This window comes from Aquila chrysaetos, chromosome 19, assembly GCF_900496995.4.
Source record: "Aquila chrysaetos chrysaetos chromosome 19, bAquChr1.4, whole genome shotgun sequence".
NCBI classification, from domain to species: Eukaryota; Metazoa; Chordata; class Aves; order Accipitriformes; family Accipitridae; genus Aquila; species Aquila chrysaetos.
In genome coordinates, this window is record NC_044022.1 from 8877227 (window position 1) to 8895796 (window position 18570).

At 39.9% G+C, this 18570-nt stretch overlaps 1 protein-coding gene across 6 annotated transcripts in view; it reads left to right on the top strand.

Annotated features, from left to right (window-relative positions):
• PSPC1 (paraspeckle component 1) overlaps positions 1–16719 on the top strand; it is a 65457-nt gene extending 48738 nt beyond the window's left edge. The window contains exons 7-11 of one of the 6 annotated variants that reach the window (XR_005930895.1): positions 6258–6335; positions 7789–8044; positions 11156–11259; positions 14741–14893; positions 15174–16719. Coding sequence is in view for 1 of the 6 variants with exons in the window: in XM_041118495.1 (XP_040974429.1) it covers positions 15174–15296 (123 nt within the window). In the remaining 5 variants the exon portion in view is untranslated. Of the gene's footprint in view, positions 1–6257; positions 6336–7788; positions 8045–11155; positions 11260–11308; positions 11312–14740; positions 14894–15173 lie in introns of all 6 variants that reach the window. The other 5 variants (XR_005930893.1, XR_005930894.1, XR_005930896.1 and 2 more) reach the window with 5 other exon arrangements.
• Positions 16720–18570: the final 1851 nt, after the last annotated feature.

Consider the following 18570-nt stretch of genomic DNA (forward strand, 5'->3'; position numbering starts at 1 on the left):
CATCTAGTTTTTTTTCCTGCTTATGGCCCACTTTAGTATTAATGTTCAAGATAAAAAAAATCCTGAGTTTAGTTTCCATAGGTAATCTGGTTTTAATCACAAGCATGTGTACAAGACAGTAAATTAATTACAAATGACTTGATGTTTGCTCTGAATAGTGCTGTAACTCCCCAAGTTGTATTAAACATAAAAAAAAAATAGTTTGAGTTTCATCATTTTAAAAGTGAAACTTTAAAAAATGTATTGAGTGAGAGTAAGCCAGTCCACTGGGGGTGGGGGAAAGTACAAATCTGTGGAGAAATGATGCTCTTGTTTTGAGTTGTATTATGTTACTGGGCATGCATTTTTTACTCTTTAATTTGGGACCATTGTGTGAAACTGTTTGTTATAAAGACTTAGTAAGAAATATAATTTGTCTTATTTTACCCAGTTACAAGTATTAATTCATTGTTAGCATCTTAAAAATAGAATTGGTTAGATTAGGCACATGTACTTTACTGAAGATGGTGGCATTAGTATGAATATCAGAAATAGGATAATTCAAGTGATGGTCGCTACCGAAGACTGATATATTGTGCCTTTAAGCCTAGTTGGATAAAAGCTGATCTTGAGCATTATTCTTACTACCTTTGAAATGAATTCTTTCATATATCTTTCTCTTATTCCAGTTAACCCTAAACCTGAATTTCCTAGGTGACTGATATTTTTGGGAAATAAATACTGGTTTTAAAACTGTGTGCCCAGAACCTTGATACTGTATTTGCATTTCTGCTTTATTGCTGTAGTAGTCACAGAAGTACTCACAGGTTTGAAAGTGTTCATCTAGATTTTGGGGGAGGGTAAGGGATTGATTATTGTATGTTGCTTAATTCTTGAGGCCTCAGGTGGGAAAACTGGTAATGTAGAATCTTCTTAATATTATTGTTTTTAAAAAAAATAAAAAAATCAAAATTGTTTAAAAATCTGGTATCTTCAAAACTGCCTCGTGTCGAGGAAGCTGAATGGTGTATCTTTAAAGAAGGTGGGAAAACTTTATTTTACTAGAGGTCTTATGTATTTATCAAGTATTTGAGCTCTAAATCTTTCACTGATCTGACACTGAGGACATTGTGACTCAACCCTAACCTTCACTTAGTATTATGGTGAAAATTCTGCAACCTTCTGCAAAGCTTTAGAAGTGATGTGAGGACGTAATGTGACATACTAACTATAGGATTGGGCTAAATCATTCATCTTTGAAGATTGTCACTGGCCTGCTCTGGGTATCCCTATCCATTCCATTTAGGACTTTGTTTCCGGTTCTGTATTCCGGGTTTTCTTTTATTGTAAAAGGCTTTAACTTTCCCCGATGATGTGTAAGATATGAGCTGTATAAAACTTTATTTGGGGGTTGTAATACTAAACTTGATGGAAGTGGGTTAAAGGAAAGAATCAGGTGTCAGATGCACAGTAAAAACAGTCCCTTATATGATTTGGCAAGTCATTACATACCTCTCAGTATGTGTTTTTTTAGTATATGAATATCATGTATGTATTCTTAACCTGTTGTGTCTTTAAAAAGAATTTATGGCTCGTCCTAAGAGGGAAAAGAAAGACTTTGTTCTGGATTAATTTAATTTTAAAGTTTCTCTTTTGTGTAAATCAATACACAATAATTGACAGACTACATAAGAACTTAAAAAAATAGGTACCCTTTCTTGACTCATAGGTGTGTGGAAATACTAATATGGAAAAGTAAAAGTAAATAAGTGCTCTTCATGGATTTACAGACAGGGGAGATAGTAATGTGGAAAAGCATGGAAGATGGGGTTTGACCTCATCTTTCAGTTTTTCTTCTAAGAATTTGGAAGCTACTATAGCTACCAAAAACCCCAAATAGGACTCTTGATAAATTTAATCTAAAATTCTTACATGTTGTTTCAGAGTTCTGCTATAAATGAAACTAGTTCAATGTAAACATGCAAATAAAATACATGCTTTAATGGACAAAATAAGTCTGAGTTTCATTAAGATATGGAGAAGAGTAATGTTATTGGGGAGTTGGCTGTATTTTCTCATATTTTTAGGTTTTGTCTACATTAAAGTAACAGAGGTGGAACTTTAATAATGACATGCAGGGAAAGGCTAAATATACAAGACAAAATTGTGCGGGGAAAGGACTGAAGTTCAAATAGGTATAACTTTACACTTTTACTTTACCGATCCTTCCAATAGAGGACTTCGGTCATGAGTTTAGAGAGCTCCTGCTTAAAAACAAATGCTGCCCAAATCTGGTCCTGCTGTTATTGCAGGAAAATGTCATCATTGCCTTTATTGTGACAAAACAAGAACAGGACTATCGGGATTTAAGTTTATGAAGAACGTAATTATCTTGCCACAGTGATAAATCTGAGTAGTCGAACGGCCAGCACCTGAGGTGGCTTGTCTGCTGATTGGGTACGTGTACAGCTGCACGACTGTCATAGCCTTCCCAGGACTTTGAATGTGGTAGTGCCTTCGGTTGTTTCAGCAGTTGCTTCACCTGCCTCAGTTAATGAAGTTCCTTTATGGCTACAAGGATGCTTTTCAAAGTCTTCGTCTCCTGCTTAGCAAATTTCAGTCGCACGGTGGCAGCTACTGCAGTTGGGGGTTGAGGGTGGTATAGTCATGGAGCGCTTAAATCTACATTTGCTCTTGCCAGCTAAAGTCATCTTTAGCTTACACCTTTTCAGTCATTGCAGTGCACTTTCCTGCATTATAAATGTGGTATTCTCAATGAGGTATTGACCTCAGCAAGCTTGAGTAGAAACTTAACAAATATACAGATTTTCAAAAAATACAAACTGGTTACACTGTTACTGTCAATGACACAAATCCTTTGATAATTCAAGGTGTGTTACAGAAAATGAGTCTGTTGGATGATTATTTCAGTCTGATTCCCTAGTTTCGTAATAAAGATGCGAAGCCCTGGTTCTATCTCCAGGTACTGAAGGTTCATCTTTGAACTACTTGGGTATCTGCATTTATTTTAGTTTACACAGTGTAGTGTAAACCAGAATGACTCAGAATTCATGTATAAATATACCCTGTCAGAGCATACTCCACAATCAGATGCTGATCGGTTGTGAGATTTTGCAGAGCTCAGAATGAAAGTAAGTTAACAGAAATAGGTTGTTAAATAAGATGGAAATAAAGTTACGAGAAGGCAAGAACAAAGTTGAGCATAATAGGAGAGCAAACTGTCGAGCTCTTTGAAGATGGTCTGTAAAAAGTAGTGGAAGAATTTGATGACAGGTAAATGTTCTGTTAACCTTTCAAAGAAATGGATGCATCAGTATGCAGAACTTCGGTTTGAAATGCGGACTTCGTTGGAGAAGCTGCTACTTGCTTACGTGGAGTTTCAAGACGTAGCAAATAATGCTTGTAGTGTGTTAGAATGGATGTTTTTTCCTTGTGTACATCCGAAGTCACAAACAGGTAACTGAAGTAACAACTTTTATGTTTTAGTCTGTGTTCATAACCAGTTTCTTATTAATGTGTTGATATTTACAGATTTGTCACCTGGAATGATTTTGAAAACTTACTTTTAAATGTGTATTTTTAATGTGAGAATTATAGTATGAGCTTGCATCTTGAAATCTGATTGAACCGTGATGAAAAATAGTGCCAACAGTCAATCTCTTTGATTCGAAATATTTTAGTCTTGAACACGATGCCAACTGACTGCCTTTGTATGTGAGATGATAACAAAAGGAAGTTCCCTGTTTCTTACCATGTGGTCTTTGCTTAGTCCTGTGCAAATGTGGTTTCATCATTAAGGCCTTTGTTGTTCTCAAGTGAAGAAAGCTGTAGCCAACTGGAGTGTCTTTTAAGGGGAGGTAGATGGTGGAAGGGTTAATTTTAATAGTATTCCTAACACACACTTGAGATGCCTAATAGTTAAATCTGTTATTCAAACTTGTAATTATTCCTAATATGCTTTTCAGTCCTCTTCATTACATGTTAGCAGGTGCTTCCTTAGCTCTACGTATGAGAGAGCTGAGGCTTATTTCTAATGTTTGATACTCACTTAGAAAGCTTTTTCACTTTGGGTAGGAACAATAACTTTATCCTACAGGTAGTAGCCACTTCTACTAAAATAAGGAAAGTAAAATGGTATTAGAAAGTTGAGATAAATCTTACTTAGTGCAGCATCAGGAATATGTCCAAATGTGCAAGTGAAGTACAAAAAGCCAAGTTGGAGTCCCAGCTTGCCAGATGATGAAGCTTCTATAACAGTAGCAAGTAGAGAATCTCTGCTGTTCAGTTTTATGCAGTTGAGTTCACCACATGTTCTGCCTTAAAAATTTTCACACGTTCCTTGGTGGTGTTATGCACAACTTTTAGCCCAGATCTGAATAGTAATCTGCTTAGACTGGGCAAGTGCACGCTTGGTTTGTTGCAAGGACTAGTTATGCCTTATTGAAACAGATATGTAAATGCCTTAATCTCTACAAAACTCAAGTTTTCATGAGAAATGGTACTTTTATTCAACATTGCTTTGTGGTTTTTTTCGTAAACAGGTAAGTCTTCGTGTCAGTGGACCAATATGTGATAGTCTTTGCAGGATACGCTGCAGTTTATTAATGCTGTTCTGTTGTCTTTGTCTTGAAATACAGATTCCATTTCCTGTGTATTTCAAATCTAATGTAAGATTTTTCTTTTTTCTACCAAGTGTGGCTTTATTATGGTGGAAGCTAGAAGTTGGTGTTCTGTATTTTTCATAAAGTAATTGGAGATAAAAATTGTCACCCAGCAGAGTTAGCACAGGAAGGAAATTACTTAACTGCATAATGAATTACTGAATCTTTTGACAGGACCAGAGGCAGTGGGCCCAAACTGAAACACAGGAGGCTCTGTCTCAACATCAGGAAACACATTTTTAATGTGAGGGTGACCGAGCACTGGCACAGGTTGCCCAGGGAGGTTGTGGACTCTCCATCCTTGGAGATGTCAGAAGCCGTCTGTACAGGGTCCTGAGCATCGGCTCTGGGTGGCCCTGCTTGAGCAGGAGCTTGGACCAGATGATCTATAGAGGTCCCTTCCAACATTAACCTTTCTGCGATTCTGTCATCTAAATAAAGCTTCGACTTTATTGAACTTCATATGAAGTAACATTAAAACATTATTACATGCTTAGGTATTTGAATGCTTCCTTACTAGGTTTCATTTCAATATAGATGTACGTATTGTTTAGTATTGTTTAATTTTACATTTTCATATGAAGCACTTCAAAGATGAAAGCTCTTTGAATCTTGAGCTGTTGCTCTTTCTAAGGACCGTGCAACCACAGTTTGCCCTGCCCTTTCCCCCAGCACAGTCTTATGGCTTCAGAGATTTTAGCCCCACAAAGATAATAAATTCTGCTGTCATTATTTTGGAAGAGGAGGTTAGGACACTGGCCTAACTTGGCACCTGCTGCAAAAATGACAGGTAAGGAATCCTACAGGAGGGAATGGGGAGCATTGTGTGAAGTTGTGTAAAGCAGCATTGCTAACACTTCAGAAGTGAATGTGCTGTGTATCAGCGAGTTTCACAATTCCTTAGGAATGCTGTTTTTTTAAATTAGAGAAAGTTGGGTTATGCACAATCCAGGAAGTTTCCCATGAAACTAGATTCCCCCCCTAGTTTTTGGAATATCCAAAATATCCTCCAACTAGTGAGGTCATCATGTCTCAACTATGTATAAGTATTTTTCTATAATACACAGTTTATGCTGATTTTTCTCTAAAAACTGTAAAATCGGAGAAAACTGTCTCTTAGGCTTTGCCTGTACACATTTTTGCTACCTTAAATTTTAAAAAATTATTTTGAAATAAAACTAAATCAATGAAACTATGCCTATTTAAACATCTAAAATTTTCTTAGTGGTTCTCTTATCTCGGATTGCATAGTTGTAAACTTGTTGCACAGTGTATAGTGAAATGGTATCCTGACTTCTGTTAAAAGTAGTAGAGCAATACTGATGGTACTTAATGCTAGCTGTGCTGGTTTAACTATCTTGTTTACAACTGACTTTTCTAAACTTGTTTCAAACTCTCTACATAAACAAGCCATAAATTTCTGTGATTGGTGAACTCACTGAGAATTTCTAGAACCTGACATAAAACAAGCTCATGAAATTTTAACTAACTTCCAGTGCTGAGTGATGCAATGGTTTCAGATGCTTTTGATCTGTCAGGTTTCTTAAGTTTTCTTTGTTAATTGGTGAAGTCACATCTATACATCATTATTTCTAGGTGAAAGAGATCATGAGGGTTAAAGGTTATTCCCTTGCTCCTTCAACAATTTTGTACTTCTTAGCTGTTCATGATAAGGTAAAGTATCACAAAATGCTTAGGAACTTTGCATCCATGTAACAGGGCATGTGAGTTCTGAACGGAGAAGATGATACTGTTGCGTGGATGCATTTCCAGGCTGCTTGGCATGAACACAATCATTAAAAGTAGAAATCTGAACATCTGAAGCCATTTCTGCTGCATTAATGACAACATATAGAATGCATAATTATGAAAATTACTGTCTGATAAGCCAGCTATTCTGGTGCTGCAGATTGCCCAACTTGACATGGGAATGTTAGTGAACAATGGGGGGGGGGGGGGGGGGGGCATTTTAAAAAATACGGGATTGAGTTGCTGTTTCATGTAGGGTTAATTTAATGACTTTATATGACTATGGCCTCACAGTTCACAAAATTTGGCAAAAATATAATGTATATTATTTATATATAAAAATATAACACTTTAGTTATACTGTCTGACAGAAGCCTGAGTGATGTTAAGAAGTTAAAGACTTCATTCCCTTCTGCTGATCAAATCCAGACTTTGAAATTATAGGCAATCTTTTTTACCAAAAAAATGGATCCTTCTTTTGTATTAAATGCACGGTCTTACATCTAGGAACATAATGACTCGCAAATGAACAATTTTTACTAAATTTACAAAGTACTTATAAATTTCAGTGCCATCAAATTCAGACCTTGCTTAAGCTGCACAGATGAAATCTTTGTCCTTTCTGTTTAAATATTTTCAGACATGCTCATTATTCCCCAAATATAGAAGAAATACTTCTATATGAGTGAAGTTTTGCAATCCAGGCAAAACAGAAAAACAAATGTCCCTTGATCATAGTATTGTCACTGGTACGGGTTTATTACCTAGCCACTAGTAACTGCTGGTGTTTTTTGTTTTTTGAAATCCGATTCCAGAAGAAGAATATTACTACATTCACATTCCGCATTCTGTCCAAGATGCTAACTTCAGATACCCTTTACCGTATAAATTGAACGTTGTGAAATAGATGTAAAATGCTTTTAATAGTCATGTCAAGGAAATTGAATGCCTTGCTGGCTCAGTTCAAGTAGTATTTGCCCTTTTGTTTCTAGCAACTTAATTTTCTTTTTGAGCCTTCATTTGGTAGTGTCCATTTTTTCCCTTAAATACTTGCTTGTAGCTGTCTGCAAGTATATGCTCTTAAGGAGAGAATTTGGGTAACCAGACTGGGAAAGGTTACGTTGTAGTTTGTCTCCTGTAATCACTGGCAACCATGCAATGACACCCAGGTGATGATTGACTCTCCGATGGTTTTATTGTTACAAAGGTGTGCTTTTGTCCTCGACAGGGGCTCCTCATGATTAAGGTGAGGAGGTTTGGCCAGACGAGTAAAAACAAAGGGAAGAATGGGGAGGAAAAGATTGCTTGACCATTTAAAAATGTCTAGCACTGTGTCTTCTGTTAGCAGCCAATGTTGTTATCTGTTACCTTTTGATAGGTAAACCTGAACAAATGCAAACATGAACACAGCTCCGCGGATCATCTCGGGTTCCCTTTGGAAACCCCAAATAAATGGCCACAAGGGATTGTGTGTTTTCCTGAGAACAGCTCGGCATTGGAGTTCTTCCTTTCTGTGTGATGGATAGTGGCTCTGCTACTCTCAAAATGATACCTATGCCTGCTGGTGCAAAATGTTGTATGGTCCACTTCAGTGGCAGTCGAAATTTACCCATGCTGCTGTTCTGTGTTGCTAGGTAATTTATAAAGTAGACATAAAATAAAGGGGGTAATGGAGGGAAATACAGGGGGGAAGCTCTTTGTTACAGTAGCCACCAAAAATCCTGTTGATTAAAAAAAAAAAAAAAAAGGCAACCTGTTTTGTTAGTCAAGCCAGTGAAGCTGTATAGCATCTGTGTGCAAGGTAAATGTAAAACATCCTTCAGTGTTGTAGATTGTCATGGCTGTTTCTGCTTGGTATGCTGCTGTGGCAGCTTGGAGCTTGTCTCGCATAGCAATTCTGTAGTGGAGAGTACTCTGTTAATGCTGAATATGTGTTACTTGAGATAGGTTGTGCTGAGGAGCTGGTTTTCAATTTTCCTTGATAGTGGCACAATATACACACAGTATCACTCAGTTTGTGTGTGGTGCATCTGTTCTCTTCAGAATAGGCATGTTTACCATGCTGTTAGCCTTTTAGAGTATTTCAGATTCATTTTGCTTGGCACCATACCCACTTTGAGCTTTAATTTAAAGAAAAGCTTTATCATATGAATGAAGATGATTCAGAGTCTGTTACTTTGAAAATAACTCTTTGCTGTGTTCCTGCTCACTCGTACAAATCCGTGCAGGTCTAACAAAGTAATTACTGTTAATCATAAACAGTAGGGTTTATATAAGGTAGAGAGGTTGTAATGATCTTAATTTCTTGTAGAGAGAGAGAATTCTGAAGAAATTAGTGCAGAGGCAGAGACATACTGTTTAAAAACCCCCAAAACCACACACACTATAATCACTTTGTAAGTATTTGAGTTATGGTAAATGATTAATTTGTAACACTACCATATGGTCATACTGGCTGGTGTTACGGGTTATCTTCAAAAACATACCAGCTGGTTTTGGCCACACTTTTGTCAGTAGTATCTACTAGTTGCCAAGAATCTGGGTCACCGCTTTCTCTTCAGTAAATCTGGGTGGCCAAGAAAGAGAAGGTGATATACACTGGCTGTTGCAGAAACTGGAGAGGCTGTGTTAGGCCTTTGGAGGTCTTAGCCTTGCTGTTTGTAGGTAGGGGGGAAAAAGGAAGAAAAGCCTAATTATTATGGTTTTTTATAATACTAAAATACAGACTGAAAGATGTACAGTTTGTAATTGTAGCTTCCCTTTAAGATGGGTACATACTTATCAATAGCTGGGTTAGTTTCACCATGTGGAGGTAATGTCCAGGACACTAATATTTGTCCAGATGACAATTCCAGCCTGGTCTCTGTGGCTGACAGTCACCACTATGGCCATTATTGCATTTGACCTGCTAAATGATTTTAATACTAGCACTTGCAAAATTATAGCTCTGGTTATAAAGGCTTAGTGGGCTTGTGCTCTGTTATATCTGCTTTAGGAAGAAAGTATCCATCCTGCTGAATGTCTGTGTTACGGAATAGATAACAGAACTTTTGAAATTTGATATATAGCAAGCTGCATCATGGGGCGGGGGGAGATGAAAAGGGAGCAAATGGGAGAATTGATGAATTAACAGCACTTTTAATAGGATTCAGACATTAAATTGTGCCAATTTTGAAATTGTATTTACTCTGAGCTGCTAGCCTCAGCCTTTTTTTAGGTGTATCTGATAAGGTAAAGGTTAACCTTTATTGTAAATGTTTGTGGTTGTGTGTTGTAATTTGCATGAATGTCACTTCTGAGTTGCTTTTTGGGGCTGTTCCTGAAGTGAAGCTAGCCTGGAAGGTGCAACCTGTGTGTGGCTTTTCAAAGTAATTCTTTCTGTAACAAATACTTTGCAGGGTGTGCTAAGTTTTCTGATCATCAAACAGGACCTCAAGGTATTGGTAAATTGTTTTAAGAAGTCTTTATCTGAGAGCATACAGAGTTCTTCATCTCCTTGGCCTGCTGTAATCTGGGGCTTTCCAGGCAGTCTTCCTCTCTACAGACATTTCTTTACGGTTCCTTGGCTCTGCAACATGGTTCTGTGTCTGCTTCCCCAGCCTGAGTAATGGATTATGTTAAACCTATCAAACACTGCAGTAGTCGCATATTGTTTTAAATTGGAAGTATTTGTAGAGAAGAGGTGACTTTAATTGGGGATGGGGAAGGAGGGAATGTGTGTGGATGGGTGGGAGCTGTTTTGAAGCCTGAATGGCTGGGGTAGGGAGCTGCTGAATTTTAAACACTTTGGATAATTATTTTGCATGTGGACTTTGGAACAAGACACACAGAGTTCAAGATGGATACCCTTATTAACATTTTCAGTTATTGTTAGGCCTTTTTGAATATAATTACAATAATTATGAATTAATAAATGTAATAGGAATAAAATTATACTCTGTCTTGCTGTTTGTTCTTCCAACTGCACTTATTGCAAATGCAAGCAGAAGTTGTAAAATTACAAAAGTCTTAAACTTTTCCATCAATTTCTAATGCTTTTAGTATTAAAATGTATTTTAATGAGACTTGTATGCAGTTCTGTTCTGAGATGTTATTATAAAGTAGGACAACATTTTACTTCAGTTGTATTATTTTCATATATAGCTTTGCCCCTTTTAAGTATCTGTTAAATGTCTGTACCACAGCAGGCTGTGGAACAGGGAGGAGACTATTTGTGCTTCTATACCCTCAGTACAACTACAGTGAGAGCAGTTAGTTCTCAAGTTTCATTAATAACTCTGTGTTGTGTGCAGGGATCCTAATGTATTGGCAATCATATGAGAAGGATGAAATGTCACTTTGGCCACATGCATTGGCAGGCCTAGAAGAAGACAGTGTTGTGTTTGATACGTGTTTTTTAAAAGTCCTCCAATGAGAAATGACCTGGGGCTCTTTGGAGCAGAACTGCACTTAATCTACTCCAAGCAGAAGCACGAAAATCTAGGAACTTGTTAATGCTCTTGGAACAGCTGCTTTTAAACTGTGGAGGTAGTAAAACTAAATTTAAAATCTTTAGAGAAATCTGTGTAGTAATAACTAAGGGGTAAGAATGGGTAGAGAATAAAGGAGGGTTTTTTTCCTGGTAATGTGAAGTTTTATTATGGTTTATTTCTCCATATTGTAATTACGGGTATATGAAAAGAGAAACTACTGTATTTTCTAGTTTGTTTGAAGCATCAGTTATTTACTGTCTCTTTATTTTTTAGGTTACTATTAAAATCTTAAAATGCAGATGAAGACTGGCTTGTGCAGAATCCTTCTGCTGCCTTATGCATACAAAAGGGAATCCTAAACCAAGTTTTAGTACGAGGTATGTATTAGGATATTTGGCTTTATTCAGCAATTACTGAAATTAGGAGCCCTCTTTTTGTTCACATTTGCCGTTTGCTATAGAGTAATTCTGCTTCTACACTTCAGCTAATACTTGCTTTCAGACAATGTAATTCGTTGCGTAATTCCTGTCATATGTTAACGTTTTTAAAGGACTTGAAGTACATGTCTTGCAGACAGCTCAAAATCTGACTAGCTATAATGTGTCTTACATCCAAAAACCATAGTGCCACATTAACATGATGCCATGTCTGAGCTACTTGGTGTTATTGGTACATTGCACTCAGAATCCAGTTTGTATCATCAACATTGTAGTTTCTGATTCTGAACAGTCCTCAGGATTAGCCAGTAGGCTTTGGTCTGGAAGGCTGTGTCCTTGTACTCTGTAAAACCTGGGGTAGAGTTCAGTTTGCGTACACACAGGTCTGTAGTGTCATCTACCCTGGGAGTTGGAAGCATCTCTGTGCTCTCTACCTGCTATACCTTGATGCATCTTTCACTTAGGTAGCACTGCTTTGTAAAGGATTTTTCCAAAGAAAAGATTTTCTCTGTGTATGCTTCAGATGAAGAGTTGGAGCCCTGCTCCCCTCCCCAGTGCTCAGGTCACCCCCGTAATGCGCTGCATGCCAGACAGTCTGGTCGTTACCCATGCTACTGGAAATGACTTCTCTACTGAGCCCTGCAGCGCTAACTCCCATCTCACCTCTGCAGCTGGAATTGGGGCAGGCTTTTCACAGAATCCCAGAGTATCTGAGGTTGGAAGAGTGCTGTGGAGATCATAGAATCCAACCCCCTGCTCAAAGCAGGATGGCGGGTAGAGCAGGTTGCCCTGAACTATGTCCGTTTCGGTTTGGTCTCCAAGGAACAGGGACTCCACAAACTCTCCGGGCAACCTGTGCCAGTGCTCAGGCACCCTGACAGTAAAAGTTTCCTGATGTTCACAGGGAACTTCCACGTTCCAGTTTGTGCCCAGTGCCTCTGGTCCTGTCCTTGGGCATCACTGGGAACACTCTGTCTGTCATCTTTATACCCTCTCATTAGATGTTTACAAATAGATGATTTTGCCCCGTCTTCTCCAGGTGGAACAGTCCCAGCTGTTTCAGCCTTTCATAACACGAAAGATGCCCCAGTCCCTCAGTTGTCTTCCATTCACTGAACTCAATCCAGTATGTCCATGTCTCTTGTACTGGGGAGCCCAGCATGGGACACAACACTCCAGGTGTCTCACCAGTGCTTAGTAGAGGGGAAGGATCATCTCTCTCCATATGCTGGCAACTTCCTTTGTAGCGCAGTGCAGGATGCCATTGGCCTTTTTTGTGGTGGTTCTTGGACTTGGTGTCCACCAGGACCCCCAGGTCCTTACCTGGAAAGCTGCTTTCCAGCCAGCTGGCCTCCAGCCTGTCCTGGTGCCTGGGATTGTCCCTCCCTGGGTGCAGGATTTGGCATTTCCCTCTCGAACTTCACAAGATCCTGTTGGCCCATTTCTCCAGCCTGTTGAAGTCCCTCTGGGTAGCAGCACCACCCTCTGGTGTATCAGCCACTCCTCCCAGCTTTGTATCAGCTGCAAACCTGCTGAGGATGCACTGTCCCATCAGCCAGGCCATAAATGAAGATGTTGAAAAGGACTGGCCTCAGTACTGATTCCTGGGGTACTCTGGCCTCCAACTGGACTTTGTGCCATTGATCACAACCTTCTGGGCCCGGCTGTTGAGCCAGTTTTCAATCCACCTCATTGTCCCCTTATCGAGCCTGTACTTTATCTGCTTGTCAATGAACATGTTATGGCAGACAGTGTCAAAAGCCTTCCTGAAGTCAAGGTAGACAATATCCACTGTTCTCCCCATACCCACTGAACTGCTCACCTCATCATAGAGGCTATCAGTTAGGATCCTTCAGGATTTGCAAACCACCCCTTTGTATTTTAAATCCATGCTGACTACTCCTAGTTACCTTCTTTTGTCTGGAAATGGTTTCCAGGAGTAGTTGGGCCATCACTTTCCCAGAGCCTGTAGTTCCCTGGGTCCTCCTTCCTGCCCTTCTTGAAGATTGGAGTGACATTTGCTTTCCCCTAGTCCTTGCACACGTTTCCCAGTTGCCATGCTCTTTCAGCAAGAGAGCAGCCTCGCAGTGGCAGCAGCCAGCTCCCTCAGCACTCGTGGCTGCCTCCCACCAGGCCCAACGCATGTAACTTCAGTCCAGTTTAAGTGTTCCCTAGCCTGGACCCTGCTACCTGTTTGATATTGAAAGGGGCAGGGGGGGGGGGGGGGGGGGAGCTGAGGAGGTGGGAAAACTGATAGGCACCTTGTTTTGTGGTTTTGCCTTGCCCTTTACTAAGGAGTTCCCCGATATTTTCTAGTTGTAGTAAAATCACAATAAAATCGTAATATAAAAATAATCACACGATAATATGTAATACACACCAGGCTACGGAAATAAGCAAGCTACAAGCATTTACTCACGAAATATAAAAAAGACAATACAGTTAAAACACTTTATCTGAAAAGTAGTAGTTACAGAAAAAACACTTAATTTTTTCAAAGTTTGACTCAAATTTTTCTATCCAGCTGACATTTTGCCTTGACCACATAGCTGTTGGGAATTCAGTCTTGCTTGTCCTTATGTATCAGACTGCCCCTGTGCAAGGAGCCATTTGAGAGCCTTGCGTTTGGCAGGTTTCCCAGGCGTCTCCGAATTTTTCTGTCCTCAACTTACAGTTTCCTTCCTGTGAAGGGAAGAGTGGATGGCCAAGGTTCCTTGGAGACACAAATGTTTCTTTGACTGGCTAAATAATGACTCCTTGTCTCAGTGGAGTGATAAAATCCTTTCTTTCTCTTTCCCCATTATTTGTGTTTGTGTGTGCACTTTAGATTGCAGTGTGAACCTGGCTGACAAAGCCTAATGGCCTAATAAAATTGCGTTAAAAATTGAGGGAAGATTAGATAAAAATGTGAGTGGATTGCATTGTACTCGGGGCAGAGTGTGTAATAGCAAACTGTGAAAAAGTTGCAAAAGACTGGGAGAGTGAGCCAAATCAGTCACATAAAAAAAAATTATACCTGCTTAGTTTGATTTTCCTTAACTTGTTGCTGAGCAGTATTTGTAGAGAAGAGAATTGGCCTTGGTGTGTCATTGCCTTCCCTTCTTCAGCTCTGAAATAATTTGCATATACAGTTCTATTATACCAGAAAATGCACTGTGCTCCGACTTAATTTGTAGTGAGGTCAAAATGTTCTGTCAGGCTGCCTGCTGCTGGGGTTCCTGAACAGTGGTAGAGAATTCCAGGTAACCTCTTGGAAGGGCTATCTGGGAAGGCGTGAGCATTTCCCAGCTCTTTATCCAATTGTATTTGCTAATGCATTGCTCTGCAGTTTGCTATTTGAGTCTCCTTGTCTGCTGTATTTTGATTACAGAAGTGCGTTTTCAAGGAATTTATCACTTAAGTATCTCTTGTATCTCCTCAGCCTGAGTCATACTCATTTCCTGAAAATGTTCTCCATTGTATTCGGTTTCAATGAAAACTGCTGGTGGCTATACACCCTCAGAACTGAAGATGGCTTTCTGCTATCATGTGCAAGATGCTGCTCTTCACGTTGGAATGACAAGGACCATCAGGGGTGAGAATAGAATGGTGGTGTCACTCATTAGAGCACTTAACAGTGGTTGTGACTTTTGTGATGAAATCGGTTTCCTCTGTGCGCGTACCAGTCTCTTTGTATTATTTTTGTGCTTAACGTGGTTTTCTTGGGTTTTTTTTCTTTGTTGCTTTCTGTGCTCTTGGCCACAAGAATGATGCTGTTATATAATAAAATAGTAATTAAATCTGTAGCACCTAGTTGAACAGTGGAGAGGGATGAATTGATCACTCCACTTAGGTTGTATTCTTTCTGCTTGTAGACAGGTCTGCCCTGCAAGACCCGAGGCAATCGGGCTGTTTCAAGTGATGGGAAGGGGACCCGCATGGAGGTGGTGTTCCGCACCAGCACCCTGGATTTGAAAAGACACATCAGAAGAATCTGAATGCACTGTCTGCTTCCGAGGTTCAAGATGCCTTCTCTGGTATGAGGAGATGAGTTACAGCTTTTGTGATGCTACTGTCTTCATTTTCAGCCTCTGGCAGAGGAGGTGGTACCCAGCGTTAAGCAAAGTCGAGCATTTCATAGGAAGGCTGACGTTAGCCAACTTGGATGTGTAACTGAGGTCTTGACTCCCTTTTTATCTAGACTGTACCAGAAGATTTTCTTTCCAGAAATACTAGTGCTGGGAAATGGTGTTGATAAAAGGATTACAGTTTGCACATGCTACAATAGGAATCAAGGGTACATGATACATTAAAAGACTGCTCCTTGGTAAAATGATTGGGTTTGGACTAAAAAAAGCCTTTAGAGTTAAATGAAATGAGTAAGGAAGTATTTTCAAGCACTAAAATATGTGACAAAAGATAGGAAAGTGGTGGGGTCTATATTTAGAGAAAAAACAATAGTGTGGATTGTGTTTAAGTTGCAGTAGTTTAAAAGCGCACAGAAGTATTAGTTACCTAGAGAAAATGGTGTAAGCCAGCAACAGCTGAAAAGGACTGGAAGGAAATGTTAACCAATGGGGAGATTAAAGCTGCAGTAAGATTCGCTGTCCATGCAGTTAAGTTTGAGTTGGAATTTATGATAAAAATGCCTGCTGTCTTAATGTAGCCCAATAAAAAGATGAAAAACAAAAACCATGAATGAAATTAATAATGAAAAATGAATTTTGATGTGATGCAGTTTTAACATCGGACTGTAACATACCACCCATTTTTTTTTTTTATAGGGTTTCTGTATCTGTTATAAAACTGTTTCAGATTAATCAATGAATAACAGGATGTTTATTTTCTGTTCTATTTTCTGAATCGACAAGGCAGTGAACATGAATCGAGGGCCTGACGGGAACCTCACCGAGTTCAAAAAAGGCAAATGCAACGTCGTACACTGGGTACTGAATTAACTTGATGCAGTTGCACAGACTGGTTGTGAAGCAGCTTTCCAGAAGCTGATCTGGGAGTCCTGAGGAACAAGTGAAGATGAAGGCGTCCAACCACATTCTGGGCTCCATTAGAAGAGCACAGCTGAGCAGGGACAAGGAAAGCAATCTTTCTTCTCTGCTCAGTGCTTCTGTGACTGCAGCTGCAGTGCTGTGACCAGTTCGGGGCTCCTGAAGACAAGATGGGAACAAGTCCAGTGGAGGCCAGCACGGTGATCAGGAGGTTAGAGCACAGGAGCCATGGGGATAGGCAGTGGGGTTTGTTCAGTCTGGAAAACAGGAGGTTGAGGGGTAGGATCCTACCTCAGCTGTGTAATGGAAGGGGCTGGAGGCTCATCTTAGTGGTGCACAGTAGTGAGGTAGTCTTGTGTAATTTTCAGTGTATGTAAGCGCTGCATCATACCACTAATAAAAATAGTGCAAGTCAGTACTGTCTTGCTGTACTTAATTGGTCCCCCCACACTGTGGAACCCTTTTGTTTCAGGAAGGGTGGGTGCAGGGAACCTACTCTGGGGTGTTGTTTGGGGTGATGTTCACTGGTGGTTTTAGGGGTCTTGATCCTGCCGTTTACAGAAATAAGAACTGTTCCAATATTAAGACAGTAGAGCTGACACATCCAGGAAAGTAAAGGAAATTTCAAATGCTTGCACAGCTCCTGTGCAAACTTTTCCAGACAGGGTATCTCAACCAGCTTGGTAAAGCCTTTTTAAAAAAAATAATAAATACACATGTAAGCATAGCCTTTGCAGGCTGGGGCTCTGGCTGTTTGGGGCAGGGATAGCAGCTTTTCCCCCATAATATGGATGACTGTGTTCAGTGTAAGATGTGCAACTGCTGTAACAGGCCTAATAGGGCTTTTTCTTCCCCAAATTCATATTCTTTCCACTTGGCTATGGAGTCTGCTCCAAGTAAGAGCTCCAGGGAACAAGACTTCTTGTCAGAAAGTGGGGCTTTGTGATACAGATCAAGATGTCACCACATGGATAATACTGTCCTCCAGCTCCAGGTGAAAACACTTTTGCTGCTGGCATGTGCCCAAACAGTTGGGATGAATCCACTTTTGGAGTAGGCAGCGGTCTCCCTGGGTATGGTGATGGTGTCTTCAGTTCCCGTACACATGGTTTTGGTCATCTTCAAAGCAGAGCTATGACTGCCATTGTTTTAAGAGTGGCATGCACATGACAGCAGCTAGGCAATGTTAAGGTCTGACCCATCTACTATAAATCAGTCTGTGCCAACAGTAACTAACCAGAGGAGTTCCTTACAATTCAGATCATTTAGGAAGAATTACAGAAATTCTTGAAAAAAATTCAGTTGTAGCTATCCTGCATAACAGTTGAGACTCTGCTGTGGAGAAACAGTTGACTTGAAATCAAAAAGAACCATCTTCTGCCTGGTCCCTTCCTCCTGATACTTGAGATGTTTGAGATTCTATTTTTTTAAGAGACCCTTTTTTAACCTTAAGTAAGTTTTACTGCTGCCTCAGTCCTGCTCAAACTTGTATTCTGTGCTGCCTTTTATCTGCTTTTAGTATTTTTTTTCCTTACTCTGCTCTTTGCCTTTCATTCAAACATTTTAAGACAGGTTCAGAATCTGAAAAATATCTTCCCCATTTATGTGGGACACAAAAAAGCTGAGGAATTTTAAAGTGTCAGGATTCAGCGATGGGCTTGCAGCCCATGCTGCACCAGCAGCTTAGAAAAATGTGGCCTTTATAGTTCTCTTGCATTCTTAAAAGGTAAGACTCCATTACAGCTCCACATTACAGAGGGAGACTCCAGCAAAACTAAAAGCACTGCTATAGGAATGCATCATGCAGGGTCAGCTCAGCTCCCACACTACTGGACTGCTGCTGCTCTGAAAGACTGACCTAAAGGAAAAAGCTTTTACACTGGCTGTTTTCCAGTACTGTATGCGAAGGCAAAGGGTGAGAACAGAACTGTAGCAGGTACAGACAGGCAGAACATTTTAGGACAGCCCTCAGTACTTTAAGGAATCCTAGCTGCCTAAGATGGCACCTGCACTCTGTGCCGTCTCTTCTGTATATTGAAACAAACAGCTTTCTTCCAGACTGATCAAAATACATCTTATTTTTGAAAAATGGGTGCAGAAAGCACACAGGACCTGTGATAGTCAGCTGCATCACCCACCAACCTTCAGTACTGGTGAAAGAAGCCAGGAACACAGGTACTGATGATGTAGCAGTGGAAGATAATGAATCCAAGCCTTCAGAACAAGTTACTACCACTGCAGGTTATAGTAACTGCAGCTGCTTAGC